Source organism: Marmota monax, unplaced genomic scaffold (assembly GCF_021218885.2).
Source record: "Marmota monax isolate L192 unplaced genomic scaffold, Marmota_monax_Labrador192_F-V1.1 WCK01_AAM20220418_F8-fsc00025, whole genome shotgun sequence".
Classification (NCBI taxonomy): domain Eukaryota; kingdom Metazoa; phylum Chordata; class Mammalia; order Rodentia; family Sciuridae; genus Marmota; species Marmota monax.
Genome location: NW_026691950.1, coordinates 14,003,244 through 14,023,615, shown reverse-complemented (window position 1 = coordinate 14,023,615; position 20,372 = coordinate 14,003,244). Strand labels below are relative to the sequence as shown.

Sequence of the window (20,372 nt, the reverse complement as noted above, 5' to 3'; positions counted from 1 at the left end):
ATTTGGATGGTTGATGAAGGCCAATATTATGACTTAGAAGCTTTCACCTTATCTTCAAGTAGAGTCAAAACTCAAACCTGACTGGAATTGCTTGTATTTCCCATAATCTTTTCTATCCACATGGCATTTATTTTTTAATGAGAGCTGGACCACGAAGTTAAGTTCCTTAACCTTGTTGGACCTCAACATGGTGTTTGTGAAATGTGCTCTTCCAGGCCTATAATAAGGTCCTCTTTTTTACATGGATCAATATAGCAGAACTGCCTTCCACATCTAACGTTGTATAGCTAAAATTCCCAGGAGGACCTCAGCATATCATTTATACTATTACCCAATATATCCCTTATCCCAAGGTAGAGATGGAGTCTTGCTATGTTGCCCAGGCTGGCCTTGAACTCCAGATTCAAGAGATCTTCCTGCCAAAGCCTCCAAAGTAACTGGGACAACAAGTGCAAATCACCATGCCTAACCCTTTATTTATGCATTTTAGCATCTTTATTTATTTGGAAACACTGAACTAAATGCTAATTAGAAAGTCAACCATGTCCATACATGCAACTAATTTTTATCTTTTTATCTTTTTAACAGGTGAAGGTGCTGAACTATAAACCTAAAAAAAATATTACTCAACAAGAGCTAAAAGTAGTCACAAATAACTACAACCCTGTTCTTGCCTAGTAACAAGTTTCTCTAATCCAATTCACTAATGCTTTAGTTATAGTCACTTGTTTTAACACAGGATACCAATTAAAGACAACACATCAAGACTATCTACAAAACTTTATTGTCTATTTACAGAAGAAAAACATGCATATCATTAAACAAAACAAATAAAATGCTTTCTATCGCAACTCAATACACTGTCATTTTTTAAAGCCATATCATAGAAGTAAAACAGGTTTTTTTTGTTGTTGTTTTTTGTACTGTGGATAAAACCCAGGGGTGCTCCAACATTGAGCTACATCCTCAGTCTTTTTATTCATTTATTTATTTGTAGATAGATACGGTCTAGCTAAATTGTTGAGGCTGGCCTTGAACTTGCCATCCTCCTGCCTCAGCCTCCCACATTGCTGTGATTACAGTCCTGCACCACTGTGCCCAGCAAGACATGGACATTTACAACAATGTGGTTGAGAATCCTTTAAAAGATTTAAACACTCATCATTCGAGGTGCAATACTCATAGACATAAGTTCCTGAAACAACAGCTTGCACGCATAAGGCATTCGCACCAAAGAAATCTGAAAAGAAAAAATAAATAGTAATTAGCAGACTGTATGCAAGTGACCCCATTTCTCTACCGGAGAAACAGGTTAAGGATTTGGTACTATAGATGGCAAGTGAATGAGCAGCATTGAAGTGACCACCTATCCTGCCACCTTGCTTCATGGTGCTCCTTCCTCCTAGCAGGCTATTTTGTTTCTTGCTATGTTGCCCAGGCTGGCCTTGAACTGTGTTGTTTTGTAGCTTTTTTGCCAGGCACAATTTGTATTCACCTCCTTGAACGGTTTAAGAAAAATTCATTGTTTAAAATTCCTATGCAAGGCCTTATTATTTCAAAGACATGAACAACTTGGATAGATTATATCAAACTTCAGCTGATTTGGAAAAATCTAAATATTTTTCCTTCTAAAACTAGGCATCTCTCATTCTGCTATCATGTATAACTAATTGGAACAAATTTAAAAAAAAAAAAAAACTAGGCATCTCACAGAGGTATGTTACCAAAATTGTGAAAAGGAAAACCTGTCCCACCACACTCAATCTGCCTGGATAAACAGCCTTACATGATTATATCCTTAAAAAAATGATCAGGGGCTGGGGTTGTAGCTCAGCCATAGAGCGCTCGCCTAGCCCATATGAGGCCCTGGGTTTAATCCTCTGCACCACATATAAATAAAAAAAAAAATAAAGGTATTGTGTCCACCTACAATTAAATTTTTTTTTTAAAAAAGCCCACAATCTGAGTTCCTTTCCTTAAAAAGAAAAAAAGATCAAGTCTATACACACCTGGGTTTTATTGCGGCAGCCCCTGCATTCATATGTATGGGTCCTGGTGTTAGCAATTGCCATTATTCCACAAAGATTGCAAACATGAACCTGATATGGATCTGATGCCTCAAACAATCTTTCTCTTAAAAACTGGGCTGCACCATGGGCAATCTGACAATCTCGTTCCATTTCTCCAAAACGCAGGCCACCATCACTATTGAGGGGAAAACATCAGATTATTTTGTGCTTATCTTTAATTATAAACACCACCTTGACTAACAGCAAAGGTTAAGAATGATATTAGTAAACAAAGAGAATCCAGCTTTAATTTATACATCCTAGTGTTATGGTTTAGATGTGGTGTCCCCAAAAAACTCTTGTGTGAGACAGTGCGAGAAGGTTCAAAGGAGAAATGACTGGATTGTAAGAGTCTTAACTCATCAGTGAATTAATCCCCTAAACAGGGATTAACTAAATGGTAACTTAAGTGGTAGGGTGTGGCTCAAGGAGGTGGGAATCAGGGCATGGCTTTGGGGTATATATTTGTATCTGGCAAGTGGAGATCTCTCTCTCTTTGCTCCTGATCACCAAGCAGGCTAATTCCCTCTGCCACACTCTTCCACCATGATGTTCTGCATTACCTTGAGCCCCAAGAAATGGAGCCAGCCTTCTATGGACTAAGACGTCTGAAACCCTGAGCTCTCAAATAAACTTTTCCTCCTTTACAATTGTTCTGGTCAGATCTTTTAGTCACAGCAGCAAAATAGCCAACTAAAACACCTAGCATTCTCTCTGCCTGGTAGGAGAGAAAGAAGCCTAACAACATTTGATGTTCATTAAAAGGTACCCAAATGGAAGATAACATTAGATCTCAAGTATAGCATATAATTTTCCTCATAAAATACAAAGTGTATAGGCTCATCATGTTATCATTTAACTTTCTAGAATTCAACTGTATATTCAAAAGTGAATTAAAAAGTCAATCTAAACAAAGCAGCTTCTCAATGAATGAGTCTCCCAGGAAGGAAAGCCTGAAATAAAAGCAATGTTGGCAACTGTAATAGAAAAACAGGTTTCCCCAACACAGAAATGAAACACATTGTACAAGTGGATGATGGCAATTTTCATAACATAAAATACATAAAATAAAACCAATGGGTTTATTATAGTATTACAAAAATAAAAAAGTTCCTGCTGAGCCAGGTGTGGTGGTGCACACCTGTAATCCCAGTAGTTCGGGAGGCTGAGGCAGGAGAACCAGGAATTCAAAGCCAGCCTCAGCAATTTAGCAAGAAGCTTAAGCAACTCAGTGAGATCCTGTCTCTAAGTAAAATACAAAATAGGGCTGGAGATGTGGCTCAGTGGTTGAATGCCCCTGAGTTCAATCCCTGGTACCCCACCCCCCAAAAAAAGGTTCTCCTGATAGGCAGAATCACAGCCTCTGGGACAAGAGTCCCCTGAGTTTCTTTTAAAAAAAAAAAAAAGTCATTGTTCAACTTTGGAAAATGCTAAACAACCTTTACCCTGCCTTTACCATAAGAACTACATAACAGGTAACTAGTTAAAGAAAAATGAGAAGTAGTCCAGCTAATGAAGAAGGAATGATAAAAATTAGAATCTCATCAGTTTGCAATCCCTTTTTCATCAAGGGTTTAAGGCAATGATCATCAGTAGCTACTAAAATCATAAAAAGAAAGGCAACCAGACATTGGAAGTACATAATACCACCTAAGAGGTATTACTGTAGAAATCTCAAGCCTGAGGCCAGGCATGGTAGCACATGCCTGTAATTCCAGGAATTTGAGACACTGAGACAGGAAATTACAAGTTCAAGGTCAGCCTCAGCAATTTAGTGAGACCCTGTCTCAAAATAACTTAGGGGTATAGCTCAGTGGTACTGCACACTAAGTTCAATCCTCAGTACATTAAAAACAAACAAACAAACAAAACCTCAAACCCTAAATATCAAACTTTTTGATCAAATTAGTTATTTATTAAAAAAAAAACACAGCCCTGAGATGTAATCAGCAAAATCCAGACTAGTTAAAAAATCTCCAAAATAGTCCCATTTCTTCAATAACCTAGAAGAAGAAAAGGATGGAGGTCAACTTATAGATTTATTTTTTTTCTTTAAAGAACTTAAGAAACATCAATTTCAGGGCTAGAATTGGGCTCAGTGGTAGCACTTGCCTAGCTGTGAGACACTGGGTTCAAGTCTTGGCACCACATAAATATTTTAAGGATCCACTGACAACTAAAAAATAAAAAAAGAAACATCAATTGCAAAACATGACCTTATTTGCATCCTGATTAAAAACCAACAAACAGTTTAAAGAATTATGTAATAATTACAAATTTGAACTCTTGAGTATTTAATAATATTAAAAAGGTTTTGTGGGCTGGGATTGTGACTCAGTGGCAGAGAGGTTGCCTCACAAGTATGAGGCATTGGGTTCAATCCTCAGCACCACCTAAAAATAAATAAATAAAATAAAGGTATTGTGTCCATCTACAACTAAAAAAATATTTTTAAAAAGGTATTGTGGTTAGGGTCTTTTTAAAATATACTAATCTTTTAAAGCAGAGTCTCTCAAAGTATGCTCGGTAGACCACCTGAGGGTCAAAAGTATTTCTATAATACTACCAACAAGTACTATTTGCCTATTTCACTGTGTTCACATTTGCACTGCTGATGTAAAAGTGAATAAAAACCAGTGACACCTTAGCACAAATCAAGGCAAATACAACTATACCAGAAGTTGTATAGTTGTATTTGCACTCTAAGTAAAGGTCAGTTTTACTTAAGAAAATCTTTTTTTTTTTTGTAGTGCTAAGTATTTAAACAAGGGCCTCACGAATTCTAAGCAAGCACTCTACCAACTGAGCTACATTCTCAGCCCAAGAATGTCCTTAATGAAATAGTAGAAATGATTATCAAACCTGACCCTTTTTAATATTCCAAACAAAAAGGAAGTCCTCAAAAAGCACATCTGCTATATAATGAAGATGGCTGTCTTGGCAGAAAAGCACTTGCACAATTCTGAACAAGTCACTTCTCTCATAGAGCATACTTTTTCTACCTGAAAGCCAGCTGACACCAACCATGTTATCATCAACATTCACACAAACAATGTTAATTCAAACTTAGATATCTGGCAGACAAAGAAATGAACAAGAAATGAAAGAAAATGAACAAAGTGAACTTTTCACTCCAAGAATAACAATTTTGAGCATCTGTTGAAAATCATGATTAAAAATTTGACCTAAGCAAAAAAAAAAAAAAAAAAAAATCAGAATTTTGGAAAACCACCCACAACCACAGGCTTCATACTTCTCAGTGAAGGCTTTTCTAAATGACATCAGCGGTGATATTAACAAATGCAATTCTTTGACACACACACATGTGTGTAATGAAATGTGTCAACATTTGAAATTCTATATACCTCAATGAACCAATATTTTCCAAATGACCAATCATGATGCTTCAATACATTTGGAAAATAACTGCAGGGCTGGGGCTGAAGCTCAGTAGTAGAGCAGCACTTGCTTCACACTAGGGATTTAACCCAGAGGCACTCTACAATGAGCCCTATCCCTTATTTTTATAAATTTGTTATAGCTCTTTTTGTTTTTAAAATTGTGAAAGCTGGCCTTGAACTTGCAATCCTCCTGCCTCAGCCTCCAAGTCCCTGGAATTACAGGTATGTACCACCATACCTGGTCCAGTTTTAATTTCTAACATAATAAGTATTAATATATACCTGACTTGCATGAACAAAAGCTCTCTAGGGTCACAGGATCAAGAAATTTGAGAACTACTCTTTTATAAATATATCTGAAATATTTTAAAAAAAATTATATGATGTCTGGGCCTAGTTGAGAAATAATCATGAGTTATTCCAAGTGGGGAGATGGATTTGGTTATAAAATTGGTCATGAGTTGATAACTAGAAGTGGGGTGACAGGAACATTGGCATTTATTATACAACGATTCCTATTCTTACATGTTTGACATTTTTCAAATAAACAACTAATTAATAACAAAGATGATGAAGAAGTGCTCTTACCGAGATCTCCCCTCCATGGGCTGTCTATTTAGGATCTGAATAGGTCCCCTAGCACGAGAATGAATTTTGTCATCCACCATATGTTTCAAACGCTGGTAGTAAGTCGGGCCAATAAAAATTTGTGATGTGATTTTTCGACCAGTGAACCCATTGTAGAGGACCTGAAACAGATTTTTGAAGCACAGAATTAAATATATTAAACAAGTTCAAAGGACATATGTACATGTACTATATAATTCCATTTGTAAAATCAAAACTAATGTATAATGTTAGCAGTCAAGAGAGTGGCTAGCTTGCAGTGTGGGTGGGAGATAGTGACTGGAAGGGAGCTTCTAGGCATAAAACAATCATTTTCCTTTCTAGATCCTGACATTAGTCATGCAGGTGTGTTTGTTTTGTGAAAATTCATCAAGCTGTCCATTTATGATTTGTTTACATATCTGAAAATATGTACTATACTTCAATAAAAAGTTTTGATTTTTAAGAATAAAACTACACACATACAAAAAAAGAATACATATAACAAATGACTACAGTAATAGAAAATATACCTCATTTCCTCTGAGATGGTAGCCATAATCAGACAAAAGATTAGAAATCTTCTGTACATTAACAGCATCATTAAATGGAGTAGCATCACCAATTTCACCCTTGTTAGCTGATACCTTTGAAATAAAAGTATTGAAAATGATACTTCACACCAATTAAAAAAGAAATCTTAATAAAAATGCTGCTTCCATTTTGTTTCCCCTTAGAAGTTATACATTAATAAAAATACATTCAACTATAAAAACTCTTTCTGTAGTAAGGAAAATTTAGGACTTAAAAGCTGTAAAATATCAAGACTCATTTTATTAATATCTTCCACAAAATATTCATAACAAATCAATTAATCTAAAGAGGAAAAACTCAAATTATAAGCCTTCAAATATAAATCTACCCATGGGCTAAGACTCCCAAATACTTTTGCTGGCTCAAGGAAAATGACATCATTCATGTATAAGCCTATAGCCGTTCTATCTTATTAAGACACTTAACATTAGAAAACCTCCACGGAAAGATAGATGCACAGCTGAAAATATAGCTATAAAATTACTTAGTTCACAATGAACTAACTACCAATAAATTAATTCTTCCATCTGTAGAAAAGAACCAGTTAATAAGATAACCATCTTTGTAGATAGAAGTTAACGTGTCTTAAAAAATTCTTTCTTAGCCATAATTTTGCAAATTAAAAAAAAAAAAAGAAAGTGGAGGAAGGCAGAATTGTAAATAATTTGAAAGCAAGAAAATAAGTATATAGCTTTAAACAAAGTGTCCTGGCTCAAATATAAGAGAAATAATCTATCATCATTTTGAAAAAAATCATCATTGTACAACCTGTATTTTTCAAGACAATCTCTTACCTTCCCTTGAAGACATTCAATCAAGTGACCAATAGTCATACGAGAGGGAATGGCATGGGGATTTATGATGATATCAGGGGTAATACCTTCACAGGTAAAAGGCATATCCTATAAAGAAAATATTTTCAGTAAAAAAACTTAAAAGAAACTGAAAATCTTACTTTTATTTTCAAAACCAAAACTGACATCGTCCCCAAATTTTGCATGTCCTAAATCTGTTCAAGGTGGTATGTTCACATTCAACACTAAAATTTAAGATTTAAAGAAGATTGTGAGAAGTACTGCCCATAAAAGAATAAACTACACTATGTTTAAAAAAAAAAAAAAAAAACTGTGATTTAATAAAATGTTCAACAAAACTTTGGGTTAGGAGTGAGTGAGATCAAAGATACCTACCTCTTGTCTATACTGAATACCACAGGTACCCTTCTGACCATGTCGACTAGCAAATTTGTCTCCAATTTGTGGAATTCTAACAGAGCGTACCTAAATTCACATAAAAATAGGTGAAGTGAAGTTGGTTTATTTCCTAAAACCAGTTACACAGAATGAATAAATTATACTCACCCTTATTTTACAAAACTTATATCCTTCCTGGTTGAGAGTTACCATAACCTGATCCACAATGCCTGTCTCGCTGGTTCTAAGGAAAGTGCTACAGTCTCTCTTGGTATAGCGTCTATTGGTACTCTCCAATTCATCTTCATTTTCAGGCAAGGTGACTGTTTTGCCTATAATAACATCATCTCCAGATACACGAACTCCTGGAGCTATCAAACCGTCGTCATCCAGCTTGTCATAAATGGCATGCCTCATACCTGTGAGAAAACAGACATAGAATTTTCTGAAATGATACTCCCATACAGAAAAGTAATGAAAACGTCCCACAATCCCCAACAAAGATTAAAATTCACACACATCAACAAGTTCTAAGTCAGTGGGAAGTTCACAGAAATCTCTACCATCACAAATCACGTTTAGTAATAAGTACTTATTGCAAATATTACAAACTATGCTGAATTCTGTAATGCCTCATTTTTAAAATAAAGTCTGTAAGGAAAAAGAACACTGGACTGAGCAGATGGTCCCATGACAGACATCTACTGAGTGGCTTTGGGTAAGTGTGTGTGTTGCCATCTCCACATCATATGAGACAAAGAAAATCTGTGTCCTCTGCACATGTCTTCTCACAGAATGATGAATTCCATCTTGTGCTGTCTTAACTCCACTGAACATAATTCACTACCACATAAAACACCCAATGGAAATGAAGTAACAGGAACAAACCTAAGGAAATGGAATGTTTACCTTTATGCAATGCCTATGAGAAGTCAAAATTGTAGAAGACACCACATCCCCCTGGGAACATCCCATCTATCCCACTGTATAAGTAGTTTTTACATATCTATGAAAATAAATAACAACTAGAAAGTAAATTTGAGTTTTCCATTAGAAACAGCAAATATTTGATATGTTCTCATTTATTTTTTAAATGTTTACAAATATTACAGTCACACCACAGTCTGGGAGAGAAAAGGAGAGCTCCCATGAAAATGTACAAACTGAAAAACAAGTATAAATACAGAACAGTGAGAACAGGGCTACAAGGTACAGCCCATGAATTACATAGCCTCTTTGATTTTTAAATTTCCTCCCCTTGCAGGACGACCATGAGGGAAAGTCTATAATAGGAACATTTCTTGAAGGTGCAAAGAGTTCGGGCAAATACATCATGAATTCTAAGAATAACATGAAAACACATTCCCATATTACAAAATAAGGGGGGCAAGGGCACAACCTGGCAAAATTACTTAAGAAAACTACAATAAACAATTTAAATGTCAGTATCACTTACCTTGGCATGTTTCACGTGTAGGCTTCTCAAAAACCTCTTCTTGATCAAATCCTTTTTTAGACTCCTGTTCTTTGTATGAGCGATAGAAAACAGACCTAAAAACACATGGTTTGAAAGATAACTCCCATTTTTCTATTAAGTAAAAGGACTTGGAATATACTAACGATTTTTCATTTACTTGATATTTGGGAGATTATCTAAGCCATGGATCTAGGGACAAGAGTAACTGCACTAAGGATCAAAGTTCAATCTTAAATGGGCTACACACATGTAGCATTTGACTCAAAATCTTAACCACCTGGAAACACAAGTGGGACAAGGAAGGACTCACGGTCACTGAGACCAAACTCCTACCCAATACAAGAGAATTCCCTTCATAATAAACCTGAGAGCTTGTCACCCAGGGTCTGCTTAGACATTTCCAGTATCAAGTTTTCATAGTAAGTCATAATGTTCACCCTCTGAAACTACACAGGAGCGGAGGAGGGGGAAAATCCATCTTCCCCTCTAAAGTCTCTATTTTTTAAATAACCTTCATAGGCCATAGATTAGAGATCAATAATTTTGTCAATAAAACCACCGAAGTGAAGTATAACAGAAAACATAGTGAAAGAAAAAACACTTAGCATTTTAACAGTACTTACTGATGAGTTCTAATATTATGAGTTTTGTTTTTTTTTTAAATTTATTTTTGGTACCAGGGATTGAAGCCAGAGGTGATTAATCACTGAACCACATTCCCAGCCCTTTTCAGTTTTTTATTTTGAGATAGGGCCTTGCTAAGTTGCTGAAGCCAGCTTGCAATCCTCCTGCCTCAGTCTCCCAGGTTGCCTGGATTACAGGCATAAGCCAACATGTTTGGCTCATTTCTTCTTTGTATGTTTCTATATTATCTAAATGCAAATGTGTATTTGCTTACAAAAGAAAAGACCCAACCAAAATATTAACATCTGAAAATTCAGAGGGACACAAGCAGCAGTATCCTCAGCTATCTGGACCATCAATCAGGCCTTTTGCTTTTGGGAGCAGGGCATAGTCAAACCTATTTTAACTATTTTTTATTTTTTTAAAAAATAATATTTCCACTGTATATCTGTTTTGACAAATTTTATAAGAAGCTGACCTGAAAAAGCCTCGGTCTACAGCTGAACGATTCATGATAACGGAGTCTTCTTGATTATATCCAGTGTATGATGCAATGGCCACAATTGAGTTGATACCTACCATGAATTTAAAAGCATTTATTAAATCATTATCCAGGGGGCAAAGAAAAAGAGCCCTTTCTTTTAAATCCATTTTACTCAATCATATTTGCCATAAATGCTTTGGATGTTTTTAATCATGGCAATTGTCAGTCTACTCTTCCTTGATTAAGAGTCTGTAAGATAACTACTCTGCTGGCTAAATGTTTCATACAAGCAAATCCTAAGCCTGACATTCCCAATGTATCCACTTTTATAATCAATAATTATGCACACAAGTTGCCTCATAATTATAATACCTCCCTAAGTCAAGTTCTATGATCTGCTCATAGCAACTCTATGCTTCAAACAAGGTGCTACTGAGAAGCTACCTAAATAATTTATCTATGATCCCAAAGTTAATAAGGCAATAAGCTCAAGCCCCAGCTCCTTGCCTCCTGATTTCCAGTCTTAAGTTTGAAACTGGTACTACCCTGCTCTTCTCCCTATCCCACCGAAAAAATGGCACTGTATTTCCCACCACAAAGCATTTCTTGTTTGCTTCCCCAAAAACTACTTTGATAAATTTATAGATAAAGTAACAAGTATTAAAGAGAGAAGACCTAGTCCCCAGGAACCAGGCACTGGGAAGGGTGGGGTAGAAAGAAAGAAAAGACAAAACAAACCCCAAACACCACACCACTATAAAACAGTAAACTGCAATATTAGAAACAAAACACAATTAACACTGAATGTGAGTGGGTTTTTAATAAACATAACTGACATACATCAATCAATATTTGAATCATCAGATTTTCTAAGAATTAAAATTCACTCAAATCTGAACATATAGTTAACACAGCAACACAATTTATACTTATAATTTGTACTCCACATTTGAAACTACAGAATACAAAGAACTAAAATTTAAATGACTGAATATTTTGGCTGTATGAATCAATCATTAATATTTGCCTCCTTAAAGTTAAATTCAATTTTTAAAAAACATTCATTTACTCTTTTTTTGTTCCAAGTACTGGTGATTGAACCTAGCCCTATCATTAAGTCTCATTAAGTTGCCCAGGCTGGCCTTAACTATCAATCCTCTTGACTCATCCTCCTGAGTCACTGTATTAATGGGGTATACCGCACTTGGCTCATTTACTCCTTTACGTTTACAATAGGGGAGCAACAATTCTAACAAGTAGAGAGGTACAGATAAGGGGTGGCAGGAACTACAGACACAAAACATAGTCACTTACTCTACAGGGTAAGTGGGTTCATAATGTAGCCATGCAGCTGGTGTCAGGTATGGCCAGGGCCAAGAATTCAACCAAGATGGGGTTATATAAATAGACTGAGCAAATATATTGAGAACAAAGAGAGCTAGGAGTCTCATGATCAGGGAATGGAATTCTACAATAAACTTCACTGTTGAAATGGGATAGGAATACTGGGATGAACCGATGGTTAATATACAGACATAAATTGCCAGCACAAAACAAAAAACAGACACAAGTATCTAAGTGTGCGTATGTATATGTTTAGCTCTATCAGCTGAAAAGAATTACAAAGAATGATTTTTAATTAGCAATGAGCACACCTACCACCCACATTCTGGTTTCTAAATACTATCTTCCACCAAAAAGAGAAATGGCTGAGTCTAGGTTTACGAGAAGAAAAGCACCAGATAAGGCAAAATGTAAAGAAGTGCTGAAACAATGATACGGACCTATCAGAAGTCATCTTGAAGCCAGGCATGGTGGTACATGGAAATTGAGGCAGGAGGATTGCAAGATCAAAGTCAGTCTAGGCAACTTAGTGAGATGCTGTCTCAAAATTAAAAATTTTAAAAAAACTGGGGAGGTGGCCAGGCATAAAATACCCCTGGGTTCAATCTCCAGTATCCTGAAGGGGGCAAAAAAGAATTCTTAAAGATGATCCTACTGGCTTAAATCTGGAACAATGTGAATATCAAAGTAAGGAATGATAGAATTGCAAGCCACCATTTGGCAGCAATCATCATCTGACAAAGAACATTTATATGATCTCAAACTATCTCCCACAAAAGACTTACAACTTACTAATAAGTACAAAACACAATTAACAAGTAAAGAAACCTGACAGTCACTGGGATTGCTGACTACCTGGGTGTCAATGTTGACCTGATGGACTAAGGACAATGTCCTTGTTTTTAAGAAACATACCCTAAAGAATTAAAGATTCATATGGCTTCTACAACTTACTTTTACATGGTTCAGGAAAAGAGAGAAAAGGAAGAAAATGATAAGGCAAACATGACAAAATGTTAACTAAGAAATCTGGATAAAGATTATTAAGAATTGGATGCAATGGCACATGCCCACAATTCCAGTGACTCAGGAGGTTAAGACAAGAGGAACCCAAGTTGGAGGCTAGCCTGGGCAACTTACAGAGACCTTGTCTCAAAATTATAAAAAAGGCTGGGGATGTAGTTCAGTGGTACAGGACCCCTGGGTTCAATCCCCAGTACCTTTAAAAAAAAAAAAACAGGTATGTAGGAGTTCTTTGGACTAGTCTTACAAGTTATCCATAGATTTGAGATTATTCATAATAAGGCTTTTTTAAAAAAAGATACCATGATGAAAGCATGAATAACAGAACTGATGGCCAGGCTGAAGACTCCACCAGCCATGTCTCACCACTTTACATTAGTAACCTAAGAAAGAACATTTTCTTTCAAATCCAACCATACATTGTATTTCTCTTATCTAGCTAAAAGAAACTGTATTTTCTAATAAAAGCACTGGAAGCAAAGCCCAGAGATATGAGCCTATTGCAGAAAGCCTAATGGATTTTATTAGACAAGAGTAACCCCTTGTGGAAGATTTCGAAAATAAATAATTTTAACATGAAAATCTGCTATCAGATTGTCAGAGTTCCTTTTTGAGTTAATAATTTAAAGCCACTAAAGACAAAGTTTACTAATAATATTGACAATAAAAGTTACCCAATTCAAAGCCAAATTTCTGTTAACACAATAAGATAAAGTGCCAAGAATTATTTACACAGCCTCCCCTAATATTCAACATTCTCATCCTTCAGATTTTTCTGTACCATTTTGCCTATTGTCCAGGCTGAGACTCTCCTACAAACTCCTGATTCTGCTTATTAGCTACTTCTTAGCTTCTTTCCCAATTTCTTCTCTTGGTGCCTAAAGTTCTGTATGTTTCTAGCTTTTTATCATTCTAAATTCTCCCTAGGCAACTTCATATTAATCTATAATTATTTTTAATATAAGAAACTTCACATAGTAGAGTTGACCTTCCTTAAATAACACTGCAACTTGCTGTTGGAAGATCACTTCTTATAGCAACTCGAAATCAATATAAACTAAACAGAATTAATGTCAAACACCTCTTCCTCCTTTTATCATGATCTCAATCTTGGTTTTTTGTTTGTTTCTTTGTTTTTCTTTTTGAAATGAAGAAATCAAATCCAGGGTTTCATGCATGGAATCTACCATCAAGCTACATCCCAAGTTCCCAATCTTTTTAAAATAAAAGCACCTCTCCTTGATCACCCAAGCCATAAACACCAAGATATTTCCAATTTCAGTCTTCCCTCTCTTCATCACTCCATATCCAACCAATCATCAAGTTTTATCAAATGTATTGCAAATAGTGTCTCATTCATCATTCTTTTTCATTTCTTCAGACCTTACCAATTCATACTTGGACTACTGAAAAAAACCTTTAAATAATCTGCCTGCTAATGCAGGCCCTAATTCTAACCTTACACTGCTATCAAAATAATAGGTCCTAAAACAAATTTCTAATCCTATTTGCTTCCCTGCTCAAAAATGTTGGTCATTCTCAAAATAAAATCCAACCTGCTCTGACTTTCTCCACATGTTCAGACCAAGCTTTACCTCTATATATTTACATTCCAGCCACACTAAATTGAAAGGACCTCTAACTATTCCCACCTTTGTGTATCTCGGCCCTTGCTCAAAACTGTCTCTCAATTTCAAATACCCACTTTACCAGCATTACTCCAATCTAAAATGCCACCATTCCATGAAATTGGCTCTACACTTTCAACTGGAATCAATAATTTTTATCACTCTGTGCTTCCAAAGGACTTTGTAAGTCTAGAAGTTTCCACACATCCACCTTCTTACTACATTCATGCTTTCCATCACATTATAAATTCCATGAGACTAGATACTGTGCCATATGCATTTTTTAACCCTCCCAAGAACCCAGTAAAGTGCTATAAGCATTGCAAGATCATAAAAAATGTAAAACAAACTGAACATACCTGCTGGCAACTCTCTAAATCGAAGATATTCCATAGACCGTGTAGTCACAAGCGGTTTTTGAGGATAATAAAGAACATGGGCCAATGTGTCCATACGTACATGGAAGTTGGTGATATACACTCCCATAGCCTGCTTACCCATAGCAGACTGGTATGTGTTTCTAGGGGACTAAGAGAAGAAATGAAAAGTTGAATCAATGAAAATTTAATCTCTAAAGGAAAAGATACTAACCATAAATCAGGAAATAATTGGCAGAAAAAGTTCCTGGAAGACAAGTGATCACTATTTGGAATAATCAATCATGGCCCATAACAATGAAACACAATAGCAAGCATGTCAAACTACTGATTCTATAGGCGTTCACAAGCTTTTCATTAAAAGTATTTTCTCTTAAGATTACACACTAACCTCTAATTTTTATAATTTTCCCCAATTTCTTGCAAATCAGAAAAAAAGCTACCAACCTGGTTATGGTCAGGAAAGGGAATAATAGATGCACAAACACCAAGAATCATTGATGGATGAATCTCACAATGGGTATATGTGGAACAATAAGCGACTTCTTTCTCCTGTAAATCATCTGGGGTCATTGCAAGCATCACTGTTTCTTCTTCTAGAGTATCTATATATTCTACCACCCCGCTGGCCACAAGATCCTGCCAACTAAAAAAGAATTCAGTTTCCTTAGTTCTTGAAATATTTTAACTAATAAGGCTTCCATAAAAAGTATTCCTATATTTATATGTACTGCTGTCGAAAAATTCTAATATAGATACAAGATTGTTAATAATGAAAAAAGTAAGCTACTGAACAATACTATAAATTATTGTCCCATAACTATTATTAGTTTGTTTTGTGTTGAAGATACTGTACTTGTAGGGCAGGGATAAATATATAATACACAAAATAAGATCTGGTAAAATACATGTACCCAACTGTTACTAGTATTTAGTTATGAAGAGGAGAGTATGAATTAGGGGCTTTAACATTTTTTTAATTTTTATATGTTGTTTAAATTTTTTAAAATTAAGACTGTACATTTACATATTACTAAAAATTTGTTTAAAGAAAGTTCATCTTGGGGCTGGAGTTGTGGCTCAGTGTTAGAGCATTTGCCTGGCATGTGTGAGGCCCTGGGTTCAATCCTCAGCACTATATATATATATATAATATGTAAAGAAAAAAGTTCACCTTAAAAAGTTGTGCTGCAATTGTGTACAATGCATCAAAATGCATTCTGCTGTAATATATACCTAATTAAAATAAATTATTTTTTAAAGTTCATCTTTTAATTAAATTTCTATTATTCACATAATTATGTGTTGTTATATACATTATATTTGTTATTTTTAGAATTTGATTTTAACACATCACAGAAACTTACATACTTAAACACAATCCTATAAATCCCATGCGTTATAAAAATATATACTGGAATTAGGGGTGATGGGTGCACAAACTTGGGAACATACACTTTCAAAAAATGGTTAATTTAAAATATGTGAATTCTAGCTCAATTTTTGAATGCACACATTTTTCTACTTGTTTTTTACCTGTAGTTGTTATATTCTCTCTCTTTCAATTGGTCAATATGTCTCTTCTTTAAAAGTAGCTTTTGTTTTTCCACAATCAGAAGTGGTCTACAAATACGGCCTGCATCGGTATAGATCCGAATCTCCCTCTCTCGAATATCTCTGATCATAGAAACCTATACATGAAAAGATAAAAACAATCTCATGAACTTTTACTTTCTCTATATCATAACAACTTAGCTAAAAATAAATAGTTCCAGTCAGGTACAATGGTGTACACTCATTGTACCAGACTCAGGAGGTTTAAGATGGGAAGGTCACTTGAGCCCAGGAATTCAAGACCAGCCTGGACAACACAGTAAGGACCCCTCTCAAAAATAAAATAAAAAGATCTGGTATGGGGCATACACCTGTAATCCCAGCAACTTGGGAGGCTGAGGCAGGAGGATCACAAGTTTGAGGTTAGCTGCAGGAACTTATCAAGACTCAAAACAAAAAGGATTGAGGATGCAGCTCAGTGGTAAAGTACCCCTGGGTTCAATACCCAGTACTATAAAAATAATAACAACAGTAATAATAATAAACAACATCTACTCAATTTCTGAAGCAACCAAGTATTAATAAAATGGACAAAACTTAGTTACCAATGTTCAATCTACTAAAAACCTTGGTATAATTTAAAATTCTGTAAGTGAAAAATCCTAATATTGGTTAGGATTATTATTTCCATTCATTTCTATTTTACTTTTTTAAGGCGACTACTAAAAATTTTAACCTGCATATGTGGATCACATTCTTTTTTTTTTTTTTTGGCCGGGGCAGGGGGTGCCAGGGATTGGACCCAGGGGTGCTTAACCACAACTACAGCACTTATTTTTTATTTTGAGACAGGATTTCACTAAGTTGCTTGAGGCCTCACTAAATTGCTGAGGCTGGGTTTTGAACTTGTGATCCTTCTGCCTCAGCCTCCTAAGCGTCTGGAATTACAGAGGTGTGCCACCACTCCTGGCTCACATTCTATTTCTATTGGACATGAAAGTATACAAACTATATTCTTTCAATTCTGCAATAAAACATATGCATTAATAAAAGTAATGCAAAATATAAAGTCAAAAAGGAAACAAATAATAATTTCCAATGAATTATCTAGATCTCATATATAATCTTGGAAGTTGATTAATAAATGAATTGCTAATGAATTAGAAAACTGAAGAACAGATTAGTGTTTCCCCACAAAAAGACCTTTAAGGGATTGGAGATATAGCTCAGTGACACAGCACTTGCCAAGCAAACACAAGGCCCTGGGTTCAATCCCTAGTACTATCAACCCCTTTAAAAAGTAAATCACATTTGAATCCTTTTACTAAAGAAAGGACTGAGTTTATTTAAGAAAGAGAAATATTTGAGTTAATTTAAAAAACATAGTAAGTAACAAAAAGTTTGATCAAAAACTCCAAGTTCAGGGGCTGGGGTTGTGGCTCAGTGGTAGAGCACTTGCCTCAAATGTGAGGCCCTGGGTTTGATCCTCAGCACCACATATAAATAAACAAAGTTAAAAATCCGTTGGCAACTAAAAAATATTAAAAACAAATAAATAAACACCAAGTTCTTCTCTAAAATTAAAGGGTAAAAAGCCAAGAAGTAAAAAACATTTATATTCTTAGCCCATTTCCTATTCATAGAAAGCAATCTGAGAAGAATCATTATTTGTGAGCAGAAATACCATGAATGACATTCTGAAATTCAAGAAAAGATAGTGCTTTTAAACACGATTTAATAGGATGACATAAACACAGCTTTCCTCCTCAAAGGTCAGTATTCTGAGGTCCAAGTGAAAGAGGCATTCTTTAGTAGGTCTAGAGACAACTACTGGCAAGAAAGCCTACCTAACAGGTGCAACAAGTTAGAAATGATATCATACGGAACTCTAGTCATCACAAAATATGAAAGAAAAGAAAAAGCATTAAACACCTAGAAAATAACACAATTCTCCCATTTAGGAGTCTCCCAACATAGAAAACATAAAGACTCAGAAAAAAAGGGGGGTATAATCAATAATCACTGACAAATTTTTCCATCACGAAAAATATAATCAGTTTTGGTTCTAGGTCCTTCTCTGAGCCTTGCCTGCCTTGGTGAGGCATTCTGTTCCTCTCTTTAAGCTGTAAATATGCCTGAGTCAAATCCCAGGGCCTGCCTGATGCAGAAGACCTGCAGCAACTCAATACTCTTCTCTGCTTTGCTAGGTGTAATGGAAGCCAGCTACTGGCTAAGCATGTTACATTTTTTTTCCAAACCCACTTTCATCTGCACAGGCCCCAATGTATGGTATAAGCATTCTGTCAGAAGTACTTAGGTAAAATACATTATATATAGTATTAGAACAGACAGTAGGTTTGGAAGAATAAAAAGTCTAAGAAATATCCCCAAATAGTATACTAAAAGACCTATTTTGGGACGTAATGAAGTTCATACTATATTTTAATGACTGAAAAAAAGAAAAAAAAAAAACCCATCCTGATCCCAAATCACTTCAACATCCACCTAAATATAAGAGAATCTGGGGCTGGGGATGTGGCTCAAGCAGTAGCGTGCTCGCCTGGCATGCGTGCGGCCTGGGTTCGATCCTTAGCACCACATACAAACAAAGATGTTGTGTCTGCCGAAAACTAAAAAATAAATATTAAAAAATTCTGTCTCTCTCTCTTTAAAAAAAAAAAAAGAGAATCTATTAAAAATGCATCACAATTCATGATGAATCTCTGGATTCAGACAAAGGATAAGTCAGAGATAAATATTTCCATTTTTAAAAGTAGTCTCAGCTTTAGGAAAAAATCTCCTACAAGTTTTTTTAATATATAATTTGAGTTTAAAATATAACAATGATTTCAAGTTCATGTCAAAATTTTTAGGAACATGTATTTAAAGATTAAAGCAAGCAATACCTTAAATATACTTCACGCTTCAAGAAAATCTAGCTCAAAGAAAGATGCCAATATAAAAAAAAAAATTTTCTCTATTCTTATGCCTTGTCTAAAAATCTTAGAGACCCATGCTCTCTTAGCTAATTAAAGATTCTTACTTCAGGGGCTAGACTTGTTTCCCAGTGATAAAGCACTTGCTGAGCATGCACAAGACCCTGGGTTGGATCCCCAGCCCAACAACAATAAAAATTCTTACTTCAGACACAATGATGTCCATCTGACGCCGTAATTTCCTTAGGGTGTTCATAAGTTGTTCAGGATCTTTATGTATTCCAACCCAGCAGCCATTAACAAAAATCTTAGTCGCACTAAAATGAAAAGCCAAAAAGCATTTTGCACTTATCAATCATTTACTAAGTTATAACTAAAGAGTAAAAATTTTATTTAAAAAGAAAACTCCATCTATACACACTCAGCAATAGCTGCAGGAGAAATTTCTTCTAAATTTTCCATACTCCATTCTTCTAAAAATTCCAGAATTGGAGAAGGTTGAGATCCAACTGAAATATAAGCCATCAGTGCTAAATTCTTCACAAGTCCTACAGCATGGCCCTAAGGAACAAATCAAGTAATTACTCACATTGATTTTACGTATCTATACAAATTCTTTTCTATACACATTTTTTCTTCAACTTGATTTCAAGATTTACTTTCTAAGAACAAAATGGTTAATAATATCTTAGGTCTAAACCACAATGTATAATTTAATACAAAATTACTTCTTAATTATGTCCTATATAATCACCAGCAGGCTTTTTGATCTGAATATAAATTATAATATATTACCTCTGGGGTCTCAGCAGGACAAACCATTCCCCACAACGTATTATGCAACTGTCTTGGTTTTGCTAGCTTGCCATCTCTACCAATAGGAGAATTTAAACGGCGCAGATGAGAAAGAGTAGATGCAAAAGTCAGGCGGTTTAATACCTAGGAGAAAAATAACGTCATTAAAGTTTGGGCATCTCTGTGATGTGTTTATCTTTAAGTGGTGCTATGATTGAATCCAGTGCTTCACACATGTTAGGCAAGTACTCTGCCACTGAGCTACAG

At 35.3% G+C, this 20,372-nt stretch overlaps 2 protein-coding genes across 3 annotated transcripts in view; one reads left to right on the top strand and one right to left on the bottom strand.

The window, feature by feature from the left end:
• Nucleotides 1-856, top strand: part of Igfbp7 (insulin like growth factor binding protein 7) — a 67,513-nt gene extending 66,657 nt beyond the window's left edge. Inside the window, exon 5 of the mRNA XM_046468013.2 lies at nucleotides 589-856. Within this exon, the coding sequence (XP_046323969.1) occupies nucleotides 589-608 (20 nt within the window). The 3' untranslated portion in view covers nucleotides 609-856. The remainder of the gene's footprint in view (nucleotides 1-588) is intronic.
• Polr2b (RNA polymerase II subunit B) overlaps nucleotides 762-20,372 on the bottom strand; it is a 45,221-nt gene continuing 25,610 nt past the window's right edge. For both annotated transcript variants that reach the window (XM_046467739.2, XM_058570919.1), the window contains 15 exons: nucleotides 20,106-20,249; nucleotides 19,732-19,871; nucleotides 19,516-19,627; nucleotides 16,357-16,511; nucleotides 15,268-15,466; nucleotides 14,803-14,971; nucleotides 10,443-10,539; nucleotides 9,320-9,414; nucleotides 8,032-8,282; nucleotides 7,861-7,950; nucleotides 7,465-7,572; nucleotides 6,610-6,723; nucleotides 6,059-6,219; nucleotides 2,010-2,205; nucleotides 762-1,240 (listed from right to left, as the gene is read on the bottom strand). In XM_046467739.2, the coding sequence (XP_046323695.1) occupies nucleotides 1,151-1,240; nucleotides 2,010-2,205; nucleotides 6,059-6,219; nucleotides 6,610-6,723; nucleotides 7,465-7,572; nucleotides 7,861-7,950; nucleotides 8,032-8,282; nucleotides 9,320-9,414; nucleotides 10,443-10,539; nucleotides 14,803-14,971; nucleotides 15,268-15,466; nucleotides 16,357-16,511; nucleotides 19,516-19,627; nucleotides 19,732-19,871; nucleotides 20,106-20,249 (2,121 nt within the window). In that variant the 3' untranslated portion in view covers nucleotides 762-1,150. The remainder of the gene's footprint in view (nucleotides 1,241-2,009; nucleotides 2,206-6,058; nucleotides 6,220-6,609; nucleotides 6,724-7,464; nucleotides 7,573-7,860; nucleotides 7,951-8,031; nucleotides 8,283-9,319; nucleotides 9,415-10,442; nucleotides 10,540-14,802; nucleotides 14,972-15,267; nucleotides 15,467-16,356; nucleotides 16,512-19,515; nucleotides 19,628-19,731; nucleotides 19,872-20,105; nucleotides 20,250-20,372) is intronic.